Raw genomic sequence first — 12,033 nt, 5'->3', positions numbered from 1 at the left:
TTTTTTTTTTTTTTTTTTTTTTTGCAGATATGGGACATGACTCCTGTGGTGTCATGAGTTTCCGTGGACAAGGGGCAGCATTTCGGCCAACTGTGACCAGTCGCACTTCGATGAGAGCGAGGGAGCTGCGTCCGTGTCACATGGATAATATTTAGCAACAAAGCCTGGGTTGCTGCGTTCTCTCACAGCGGCGACACGGCCGGCCCCAGAGCAGCCTGAGGACGGTGCAACGTCTTGCTCAACACGAGGTCACAGACTGGTTGGTCTTTGCTTGATGTCTGGAGTGATCGCGCTTGCACTCTGGGATTCTGTCTGGCATTTGACCTTGTAAGAAATTTAATATCTTATGTACTTTTTATAAATTTCCTTCGCACTGAAGATTGGAGGAGCTAAAAGTCATCAGACTCGTTTTTTGGACTCTAAATCATCGACGTAATCGCAGTTTTCACATCAATACGATTTTTTTTTTATTTTTGTTATTATCTAAACAAAATTACCATCAGGAGGAATTCAGGCCTGGATTATTATGACTCCCTCTAGAGGCTAAATTTGTTTTGTTCCTGTTACATCATTATTATTTTTTTTTTGACTAGTAAAAGTTCATATTGTATTCACGAAGGTCATAAACAGCTACCTGGAAATTCATAATTACTGTCTGCTCTAAAAGATTTTTCAACCTGCTTTTTTATTGAATTATTTTTACCCTCGATCAGCATTTCCTGTAACACTTTGAATGTTATATTTCAGACAGTTGAGCTCCAACAACATGTCTGAAACATTAACCAAAGCATAACTCAAAGTAGCTGTAATAAACTACAGCAGCATGTTTTTTTTTTTAACCCTACCAAATTCTGAGGATGACGAATGTTTTGGTTTCTTCTGAGCAGTAATTGACTTTGAGTCCATAAATATCAGCTGATGCAGGTTTGGAAGTGATAAAGGAAGTAGCTTTAGGCCAGCTGGTCCCTTTAATCCAGCCTCTTTGAGTTAATTTTGTGAAATAATCTGGTGAAAATGGTTGTTGCATGAACAGTTTCTTCCAGTTATCCTAGTTTCAGTGACTCTTAACTACTGAACAGTTCATTCAGTCGGGTCATAGTCTACACACAGTGCTAATTATGTTTACTTTAATTGGTGGCGGTTCTTTTGAATCCTGTGCGCTCTTTAAATCATCTCTGTTTGGTGTTGAGTATTTCAATTCAAGTTTAATTATTTTAGAGGTAGTGAAGATTAAATGCAGTCCAGATTCCTTAAAAGAAAAGCCCTTTAATTTTGGAGTAATTCGTTAGAATTATTTTCTTACATGTTTCATAACACAGAGGGCGCCCATTAACAGGACGCAACCTTTTCTTTTTCTTGTTTTTGAACATTTACACCGTCCCCCCCTGTCATGCCGCCCTGAGCAGAGAGCCATCATGTAATCTCAGTTAACGTAGCGATAGGTCTTCACTCCCTACAAAATAAATAGAATCGCCTCATCGTTCCTCAAGCAGGCTTTTTTTTTTTTTAAATGGAAGTGAAATTAAGTAAAATTATGCTTTGTGTCACAAACCAGATGACATCACTGCCAGATGGCCTGATGCATTGTGGGAACCTTTATTTTCTCGCATGGTGCTTAATCATAGTTTAGCTCTGCTTGAGTAATTCTGTAAAAAAAACAAAAAACAAAACAGGAATAAGTCCAGCCCAACTTCTTAAACCAAGGCAACAAATTTGATCCACTTTCCCCTGATGTTAAAATTCGATGTTAAAGTGCAGCTGCCAGAATGATGGTTTGTTTGTGTTGCATGAGTGCAGCATCGTCCATTTCAGAAATGCACAGGAAGCTCCACGGAACCCGTTTGGTTCTGGATTTAAAACCAGTTTAAGCTCCAGTCGTTATGGCGATGACGGCGGACACCGATGAGCCTCCTACTGAGCGATCGGTGACTCGGACCATGCTGTCTGTGTAACAACATCGTGTGTGTCGTTATCGAGGTTATTTATTCTGAATGTTTGTTTCATGTATGAAACATGTACAGAAGCACATATCAACACAGCTAGACGCTTTGGCACTTCAGAGATGCACCAGAGCGTAAAAACGTTGCTACAAAACGGTTTAAATTGTTTTTCCAGCTTTGTATGTTGGCTTTACTGTTGATGCACTGGAATCACGAGGCAGAAAATCATAGATTTCTCCTAAATGTTTTACGTGATTTTGTGACGACCGCTCGACGCTCAGCTCGAATCCCTCCGAGCTTCTTCCAAAGATTATCAATTATGGATCTGAAAACAAGGTCCGTTAACATTTCTCGTGTTTTTAGTTCATTTCCTCGACCACTTCCTGTGAACTAATGCACACCTGCAAGCTAAATTAAACAAAGTGTGATTATTAACGATGCAAACTGGTGTAAAATATACAGAGCTAACAGAATGGATCTTCTATTTCGCAAACTTAACCACACAGGAGAAACTGAGCTACATTAAAACTTCTGCTTGGTTTTGGTTGCTTTTAAATTCCAAAGTTGATAAAGTTTATTTAAGGCCAGTTCTTTGACTTTTTGTTGCAGGACAGAGGGGGTGGGGAATGGTTGAATTTCAGAGTTTTCGTGAATGTAACACTGTGTATAGACGATTGATTAAAACAAAAGGTATTTACCCTCAGCCGTCATGTCCAAGTTGTGTATTTGGCAACCGATATAGAAAGCTGCAGTTATTTCTGTTGTTTCACAGTTTTTTCTTCCACTTAACTTTCCAGTAATATGCTAGGAAACATCCCTATGAAGCTATTTTATTGTTTTTTTTGGGTGTGTGTGTTTTCCAGTTCTTGTGAAAGTTTTGTCATTAACTGTCAAGTAAGCCGTCTTTCACTGTGGTAAAAAAAAAAAAAATATATATATATATATATATATATATACACACACACAAAACAAATCACTTTTATTGAATTAAGTAAAACATTTAGCAAAATTCATTAAAAACATTATGTGTGCATACACAAGTCAGAGTTTTTCACATTCGCTTCATTAAGTTAATGTTTAACAGCATATTAAGCGCTCTTGATTTAAACCTTCACGTCTCGTAGAGAAAAAGCTTTGAAAAACTACAACAAAACCAAGTAATTCCTCACAAAAACATTTTTAGATCAAACCTCAATAAAGCATTTCAAAGCTTGACTCTTGTTATTTCAGCCAAACGTGTCTCATTAGGTTTTTGTAAACGGTTAGGTAGTGTCATTGGAGTGCTTTTATTTTGAAAAGCAGCCAGTTTTCCAGATATTAAGGTTTGAACTTTTGGGCAAACTCCTCCAGCGCTGTCAGGAGTTTCTCCTCCTCTTGCGGAGAGGAGCGGGACGAGGCCAGGGGGAGGTGGGTCGCCACCGGCTTACGATCTGAAGAAGAGACACAGAGTAGCAGGAATGTGTCACCGTGAGGAAGATGATTACAAGAACCAGAATGAACAGAGCTGCGTCAGAGACGGTTCCCACTAATGTGATGAAGAGGAATGCTGCACATTTAAATCCTTATTTCAACCTCAAATTTTTGCTAATCCTAAAAAGTATAATTAATCCTAAAATAAATTCCCATTGCCATATTTTACAAGACTAAAAACATGACTTTTAATGCATGTCTACTTCTAGCTTTCAGAATGTTTTTCCTTCGTGCCACTTGGATGAAATTTAAGACTTTTATCAAAAGAAAATTTCTTATTTTATACAGTAGAAGAGCCAAGCTTTTTCGAACAGAATGCGTTGTACACATCGTACGGGTTGGCACCAGTAGTGGCAAAGACGAATGTCTGTTAAATTTACATTTTCTCGTGATGGACGCAAGAAAAGCTAGCTAGCAAGTTAGCGGTAGCCTCAGCCGCCTCAAGTCACAGAATGAAGACGTCTGCGTCTAACTCAAATGTTTGCCTGGCAGAAAAATAAACGACATGGAGTATATGAGATTAAATGGTCACGCCACAACAACATTTAAGACCTGTTGTAAACATATTAAAGGCCAACGTACATTTTATAAAATGAATTCAAGTCCTTTTAAAACCTTGAATTTAAGGCTGGTTGGACGCCCTTCTACAGATTATTTCAATCAAATGTGCAGAAGCAAGGATTCACACTTGTGAATCGACCACAACTGATTTGGAAATAACGAGGAATTTCTCACCTTGAAAGAACTGCCCGCTTGGCAGCTTGACGGCGGCAGGCGACGCGGCGAGCCACACCACCGTATCTGCCCCCATGGCCTCCGTCCTCAGCTTGGACTGCATCTTGGCGTGAAACGACGGCATGGAGGACTGCACGGCTACACGAGGAAACACAAAACCAAAGCCTCTGTCACAAGCCGACTGTGGAAAATGTTTGTTTTCTTGTTGATTGACAAGAATCTATCTGTGAAATTCCTCTACAAGCTAAACACGAAGCAGTCTAAAGGATTTGAGTGGCGATAAAGACGTAGTGGTGGCGCTTTACCCGGCGTGTCGGCCCAGCCGGGGTGCATCGAGGAGAAGTGGATCTCTTTGTGCTGAGAAGCCCACCTCTCTGTGAGGATCACCTGTTGTCTCTGAAACACAGTAAGAAGTACCAACGTGTGAGTGTGGCTTCAGGGTATCAGCAAGTCCAATCAAAGAGGTTTTAAGACCTTTTTAATGCCACCTGGAATAAAATTTAAGACCAAAAACTAAATGGATAGGGGATGGTTTGGGGATCCTGCTGTATTAGGGTAGCAAAAAACCTGCAGTATGAAGCTTAATGTATATATTTTTTTGAGCAGAATGCTCCTTAGTCTTGTATGGGTTGGCAACAGAAGTAGTGGCGGGAACAAAAGTCGTCCAGCCAGATGATGATAAATATGCTTGTAACCATAATAGAGGCAGAAAAGCTAGCTTGCAACCTAGCAAGGGTATATCAGCAGCTAGTTAGCCGTAGCCTCAACAGCCTGGAATCAAAGAATGCTTGTTGTCAACTTTTAGCCAGACAGAACAGTCAGGCGAGAATAATAAACTCAAAAACAAACATACAAGACTAAAGAGTCCTGTCACAACAAAAATGTCATGACCAAAAAAGGCCAAATTAAAAACTTTTTGTTTTAAAGACATTTTGAGGCCTGGAGTTTGGATGCACAAATTTCAGACTTTTTAAGTACACCTTGGGTTACTTCTGTAGAAATCAGTGCGGACATTCTTACCTTATTCTGAGCGTACGCCATGGTGCCGTCGAACGTGCCCTTCTCAAACTGGAGGTCGTCCACGTTGAGCTTCTGAGTGAGCATACCGCCCGATGACACGGTGATCTGAGGAGAGACACAGCAGCCGTCGTTTCAAAACGCCGCCCTTTCTGATCCGGCCCAATCGTTTGGCGAATGACGCATTTGTCTTATCAGAACTGAACCCACCACTCTCGGGTCTTCCACCTTCTTCAGTGTGGGAATCAGTGCAGTGGTGAGGATGTAGGTACCTGGAAGTAAAGATGAAAAGAAAGGGAAAGGTTGCTTTTAACAGTTGTAACAACATACTGTTGAAGCATTTACACATGTTCTAACACCTTCCTTTGTTCTGTGACTTCAAGGACTTACTCAAAAGGAAGAAGTGCTTCGTTTACTCACCAAGCGTGTTTGTGGCAAAGTTCTTTTCCAAGCCCTCCTCCGTCAGCTCCCTCTGGTTGACCATGCAGCCCGCGTTATTGATCTAAGACAAAGACCGTAAGAAGAAAGCGATGACAAAACGGCGGGAGCGACTCGCAGAGCAGAAGGTCACATAGATCCGCAAACACCTACCAGCACGTGCAGCTTGTTGTTTTGAGAGAAGCTCTGCGCAAACTCCCACACCTGCCTGGCGCTCGACATGTCCACGATGTGGACGTGGACGTTCTTCAAAGACAAGGGAAGCAATTGTTTTTTTTATGTCTTCACTTCCCTCAGATATAATGATATTATGTGCGACTTATTTCTGCAACAATTCCATTCTTAAAGGGTCAGAAATTCATTGTTTGATTAGTAATATTTTTCTTCTTTTTTGCATTTTGTCACTTTACAACTGACTGAGCTGGAATAACTTCTGTGTAAAATCAGTTCCCAGATCTGTCACCCGATAGGGGGCACAGTTAAGTATTTTTCCCACATTTCTCTCTGTATCAATAAAAGATTTTCTGCTCAACATATTTCCACCCAAGCTTCTTTACTGTTGCCGGCGACGGCCTTTTCTCCTATTGGGTGACAGGATTTTATAGAGCCAAAGAGCAGGTCACTGAATGCATATGGGCCCCATACAGCTGGGTCCAGAGGTGCTCTGATGGAAAAAACATTTCGAAGTTACAAATTAACAGAAAGGTGTGGACTGGCTTGCATCTGGGCCTTTTTTTTTCTAACGATGTCGTGTTCACAGTCGAGAAAAAGACACTAAAATTACCTCATTTTTACTCTGTGCCACAATCTCTCCTTTGGCCGTCTCTGCCCTTTCCTTGTTTCGACAAACCATGTGAACAGTTCCCCCTGCAGGATCAATTCAAATCCTCATTAGTACATTACTTCGGACAAGGCCTCGATTATAACAAAGACTTTTATGCAAAATTTACTTATTTAACAAAATAAAATTGTAACTTATGCATATAAGTAAGAGATGTGTGTTGCTGCAATTTGTTTCCCTTGATAACTATAAACAGGAACTTTCAAATGATTTGCTTCCAGCCTGGGGAACAGAGGTGACGTCACACTGGGTGTACAGCACAGCAGTCGCTGCATTCAAGTCTCATTTTTACAGTAGTAATTTCCACACCAAACTGTTTTGTTTTTTAAAATCGATTTGCACTTCGTTGTGGAGCATCCACAGAGAGGGGGGGTGGGAAGACAAACCCGATAAAACGCTCACCTCTTTTGGCAATTTCCTGTGCTGTAGCTTTCCCTATCCCGCTGTTGGCGCCTGTGACCATAAAGCACCTGTCGCTCAGGTTTACATCCAGGTCGGCCGGAGAGAAATGCTTCGCTGCAGCTTCATAGCCGCTCCTGTTAAAAAAATAATCAGAGAATACCACAGTCAGCAATGTTCATACCTAGAAAAAAGTCATGTGAGGCACAGGAGCATCTCAATTGTTTTCTGTGTTATCCTCCTGACTACCAGTAGTTCATTTTTGTCCTCTGTAGAGGACATTTCTAACCTTGAATATCTCCCACCCCCTGCATGCTACTGAATTAATTCCTTTTGGTATCTAGAGAGGACACTTAAGGCTTTTCAATGATACCATGTGTGAAGGGGTGGGACTTTTGTACGTACCTTTATCTAATTCATAAAAATGACGTTCATCAGTACAAGCACATTTTATGGGGAGAGACAAAGTAAGTGCATAAAAAGTTTTATTTTGCAAATTTTGGTTTAACATTTTGTTGGCAGATTCTAAATAAGTCTCTTAGCAGCATATTAAAACATTCTATGAATTATTTTGACTGTACTTTATCGTAGTATTTAAAAGTTGAAAAATTGTCCTCTGTAGTGGACATTTGTAATTATTTTCTGTTTTTTTCTGCATCCATCCATCCATCCATCCATCCATCCATCCATCCATCCATCCATCCATCCATCCATCCATCCATCCATCCATCCATCCATCCATCTTCTGTACACCCTTGTCCCTATTGGGGTCAGGAGGTGCTGGTGCCTCTCCAGCTAACGTTCCGGGTGAGAGGCGGGGTCACCTGGACAGGTCACTAGTCTGTCGCAGGGCAACACAGAGACAGACAGGACAAACAACCATGCACACACACCTAGGGAGAATTTGGAGAGGCCAATTAACCTGACAGTCATGTTTTTGGACTGTGAGAGGAAGCTGGAGTACCCGGAGAGAACCCACCATGCACAGGGAGAACATACAAACTCCATGCAGAAAGACCGGGGCCAGGAATCGAACCCAGAACCTTCTTGCTAGGCAACAGTGCTCAGTTTTGTCAATGTGAAATTCATTCTTATGTTTGGATATTTCTTTGGGACAAACTGGTTGCCATCAAGGTTCAATTTCAAATGTATGGGGTTCCGATGTCCACTGTAGTGGACACATCATATTTCAAAAATAAAAACTTTTTTTCAGTATTCTAGTTACTTTACAAAGATTGTGGAATTTAAAAAAAAATGGTGAATGGGCAATATTTTTTTTCCTGGGTAAATTGTCTTTTGAGCTGAGTTTTCCTACTGCTGCCAACAATGAAAGTTAAAGGGCGCTAATAAATTTTCCCCTTCATCATTTCATGTTTTTTCACCCACCAACTTATAAGGGAGACTTTTTATGACGATAATTTACTACAGTTCCCTCACAGTAACTCCTAATATGTCTGCATTTTATCTGTGTACATTCATGCAGGTAATATTCAGAGGTAAAACAAAATCAAATTATGTTTTTCTTCTTTTTTGCCGTTCTATGTTTTGCTCATTGCTGCCTGAGCATAAGCATAGCTATTTATGAAAACAATAAACTTTTAACCTTATGCTATAATTGAATTTGTAACAGCCGCGCCCCTTCGTCATATAAGATCTTGAGTAACTGGATGGCCACTGAATCAATCATCGCTAACAGTAACACGTTGTTTAAACTTGGAAAATGTTTAAAGTTTGTTGAAATTACACAGGAACCGAGTGGTAAATGTTACGCAAACCTTAAAAACGACAAAACTAGTGTTCACTAGCTAATGTAAAGCGCACTGCACTTACTTTGTGTACTCCTGCAGACCTTTCACGAACCAGACGGCATTCCTGTAAATAGACATGTTCTCATTTAGGCAGCAGCTGGTTGAATTGGCCGAATAGACTGAAGAGAGTTATCCATAGGAGGGCGTATTTATTAACTGTTTGTTTCGTAAGAATGACTAAAACGTAGGTTGGGTGGGAGTCACGTGTTTCTCAACCGGAAGTACGTTTTGTAATATATTTCTATAGCACACCTAGTGGATCTTTCGGTTTTATGACTCCAGAATTTCCCTGTAAAATGAAATAATTTAGTGTTTCTAGAAATATATCCAGAAAAATAAGGACTAAAAAAACCTCAACGACTTACATCACGCCACACCGCTCTCTAGTACTTAATCATGCAGTTTCGGCGGAATCCGTAGAGTTGTCAGGATGGCCGAGTGGTCTAAGGCGCCAGACTCAAGGGTAAAACCTTCCTGTGAATCGGGTATTCTGGTCTCTGAATGGAGGCGTGGGTTCGAATCCCACTTCTGACAATACCTTTTCTCAATTAAGAAAAATAGTCTATTTAATTTAAAATTTAACACTCAAGTGATGTGACTCGTATTTGGAAAGGTTATTTTTTTTGTGAAAATATTTTACATTAAATCATTACTTAATCATCAAATGTGCTTTAACAATTATCATCATTAGCTAGGTGGTTTTATTGTTATGTTACTAAGTTTTAGTAAAATAGTCGGATTCCTAAAAATGACAGAGCATCAAAGGTGGACAAGAAAAGGATAGGGAAGGACAACAGATAACTGATCTGCAAAAAAATGTAATTTGGCATTTGATACATTTTCACAAAGACAATTACATGCAATGCAAAAACATGGGTTCTAATATGGAGCTCTGAGGACCTCCTCCTGCCCTGTAGGATACTGGGAGAACTGAATAAATTATTCATCAGCTGATGGTTCCAGCTGATGAATAATTTTAAAACCAGCTGAAAGCGCAAAAGGTCAACTTTGTCAAAGTCTTTACAAATCATGGGAAAGAGTTATTAGATATTAATCAAAACTAAGTGTTGGATAACTAAATGTTTTAGAAAACAAATGTTATGCTTAATAAAAGAAGAAAATTTTAAAAATAAGTTGATTCAGTCGTTTTTTGTGTGTGTAATTTCAATATTGACGATCTAATACGAGGTGTACGGAAAAACACTATGGCGCTTCACTAATGCCTCTCGCCGCTGACTGCTGCGATATGCAGCTTTCACTCTCACCGCTTCGCTGAACAGGCAAAAATACTGAAGGAAGTTCTAAATAAGTTTACGTGAGGTCCCCGGATGGAACCACATAATACATAGTTACTTCGGATTATATATAGAATATAAACACAGACGTTTCACAAATGCTGGCGATAAGAGAGGTAATTTGCACTCTACAGATATAGGAGGCGGAGTTGTCAGGATGGCCGAGCGGTCTAAGGCGCCAGACTCAAGGTGAAATCCTTCCTGTGAAGCGGGACTTCTGGTCTCCGATTGGAGGCGTGGGTTCGAATCCCACTTCTGACAGCAATTTTTTTTTTGGTCACGACAAAGACTTAACTTATGCTTTGATACGTGTTTCAGATTGTCGCAATTAAACCAAACCGTTCTTAGGGTTAGCGTAGGTAAAAGAGAACAACATAAAAAGATACATTCTTTTACACAACAGGCATTTTCAAATATTATCTAATTCAAATACAGCCAAACGATAATAAGCATTGCATAAAAAAAAAAAAAACTACAAAAATGTCACAGCAATATCTGTCATGATATAAAGGTACAGTAAATGTATGAATAAACTGGTAGAAAAAAAATATCATTAAGATAAAACCAAGTTGAGTTGTCCTCTGTGTGTTAAATTTACTAACTTATACAAATAGTTTGCAGTATTGGGTTTGTATAAAAAGCAAGGAGGGACATAGATGTTGCTAAAACACCAGTTAAAATGTATTTATTTAAAAAATAATTAAATGAATGATCAAACTTTACCTTAAGTATCACAATTTCACAGAACCTATTTTGCAATAACTGATATAAATAAGGCTCTTAGAGATCTAATTCCCCCAACTTCACAGATAGCAAACCATTACCCTGCCAGCATGCTTACGTGGGGCCCATATGGGGAAAAGGAGGGCAGACCAGATGGGTCCCATATGGGTTTGTCCGCGGGTTCCACGGTGGCCCCACATGGGTTTGCCCATTTAGGGCCCATTTAGGGCCCACGTAGCTGTGGCCCTACATGGGCAAACCCATGTGGGGCCAACGTGGAAACCGCGGACAAACCCATATGGGACCCATAAGTCTGCCCCCTTTCCCCCATATGGGGCCCGATATTCTTAGTCTTCTAAATCATTTATTTTTGCCAAAACCTTAACTATATTTCTCTTAAACTCTACAGGAAGAAGGAAACCAAAGTCAATTTTTAACAAACTTTATTAGTTCTAGAAAGCAACATTTATCTTTTCAATTTTCCCAAATTATTGATACATTTTCAAATAGACACGTATTAGAATTAGGAGTAGCAGACCAGAAACCCTAGTGTGTCTCCAATCAGCCACTAGGAGTCAGTATTGTTGCAAACAAACATTACAGAGTTTCTCTTTCCTGATTCTATCCCTAGTGGATTACAACGCAACCAACCACTGGAGGTTTTATTCCTGACATGTATAAAGTTGTATCATAAACAGTAATTTTGCAAAGTCAAATTGGACTGACAAATAATAATAATTTCACAAATGATATAGATCATGCAATATATATGTAAAATTAGAATGCCTAATGAAATAACTAATGGTATAATCAAGATTCCTTCCAAGTAATGATAATGCATCAGCAATTACTGAAGGCCATGTTAATTATTTTTACTGTCCCATCTCAATATTCACATAATCTAACTGAGAGTCAACAGCCCCCTCTGCTGGTTTAAGGAGAGAATGCGTCGCTAAATGTGTAAAGTCAACAGCAGGGCCGAAGTAAATGTTTCGAGGTTAGTTCTTTAATTTATCAGATTACTGCCATCACGGCTGTATGGAGTGGTTTATCAACCAACGATCCTTAAGTTGGTTTGCTTATGATTTCACTGGTCAGTGTGGAGGATTAATAAATGTGGATCCTGCTATTTGTCTACTGAAAATTGCTGTAAATACCCCCAAACATCCGCTAGATGGCAGCCTTCTATTAGCGCCGATAGGAAGGCACATACTTAAGGGGAGAGTAGTAATATTAGTTATTAAAATGATTATTGTTTTAGATCTCAATTGTATTGCTAAATGTTATTTTAAAGTAAAAATTTAAGGATACAGAATAAGTTAAATGTAGTTTGGCAGGTTTTAATTTACTTTATGTGTATATATATA

The 12,033-nt window shown here is 39.5% G+C and overlaps 2 protein-coding genes and 2 non-coding genes across 4 annotated transcripts in view; 3 read left to right on the top strand and 1 right to left on the bottom strand.

Annotated features, from left to right (window-relative positions):
- Positions 1–2,641, top strand: part of wdfy2 (WD repeat and FYVE domain containing 2) — a 30,453-nt gene extending 27,812 nt beyond the window's left edge. Inside the window, exon 12 of the mRNA XM_015047373.1 lies at positions 28–2,641. Within this exon, the coding sequence (XP_014902859.1) occupies positions 28–57 (30 nt within the window). The 3' untranslated portion in view covers positions 58–2,641. The remainder of the gene's footprint in view (positions 1–27) is intronic.
- A 261-nt stretch (positions 2,642–2,902) lies between these two features.
- On the bottom strand, positions 2,903–8,859 carry dhrs12 (dehydrogenase/reductase (SDR family) member 12). The gene is made up of 10 exons (XM_015047374.1): positions 8,671–8,859; positions 6,844–6,977; positions 6,385–6,467; positions 5,754–5,846; positions 5,583–5,664; positions 5,373–5,434; positions 5,166–5,270; positions 4,451–4,541; positions 4,146–4,283; positions 2,903–3,370 (listed from the first exon to the last, which is right to left on the bottom strand). Exons 1-10 carry the CDS (start codon positions 8,724–8,726, stop codon positions 3,258–3,260), a joined length of 957 nt encoding a protein of 318 aa, XP_014902860.1. The 5' UTR covers positions 8,727–8,859; the 3' UTR covers positions 2,903–3,257.
- A 213-nt stretch (positions 8,860–9,072) lies between these two features.
- Positions 9,073–9,182, top strand: trnal-caa (transfer RNA leucine (anticodon CAA)). The gene is made up of 2 exons: positions 9,073–9,110; positions 9,137–9,182. It is a non-coding gene; the product is annotated as a tRNA-Leu (tRNA).
- A 912-nt stretch (positions 9,183–10,094) lies between these two features.
- trnal-caa (transfer RNA leucine (anticodon CAA)) lies at positions 10,095–10,204 on the top strand. The gene is made up of 2 exons: positions 10,095–10,132; positions 10,159–10,204. It is a non-coding gene; the product is annotated as a tRNA-Leu (tRNA).
- The last annotated feature ends 1,829 nt before the right edge of the window (positions 10,205–12,033 follow it).

Source organism: Poecilia latipinna, unplaced genomic scaffold, assembly GCF_001443285.1.
Source record: "Poecilia latipinna isolate Pla-1442-1.1 unplaced genomic scaffold, P_latipinna-1.0 Scaffold823, whole genome shotgun sequence".
NCBI lineage: Eukaryota > Metazoa > Chordata > Actinopteri > Cyprinodontiformes > Poeciliidae > Poecilia > Poecilia latipinna.
This window is presented reverse-complemented; position numbering and strand designations above follow the sequence as displayed.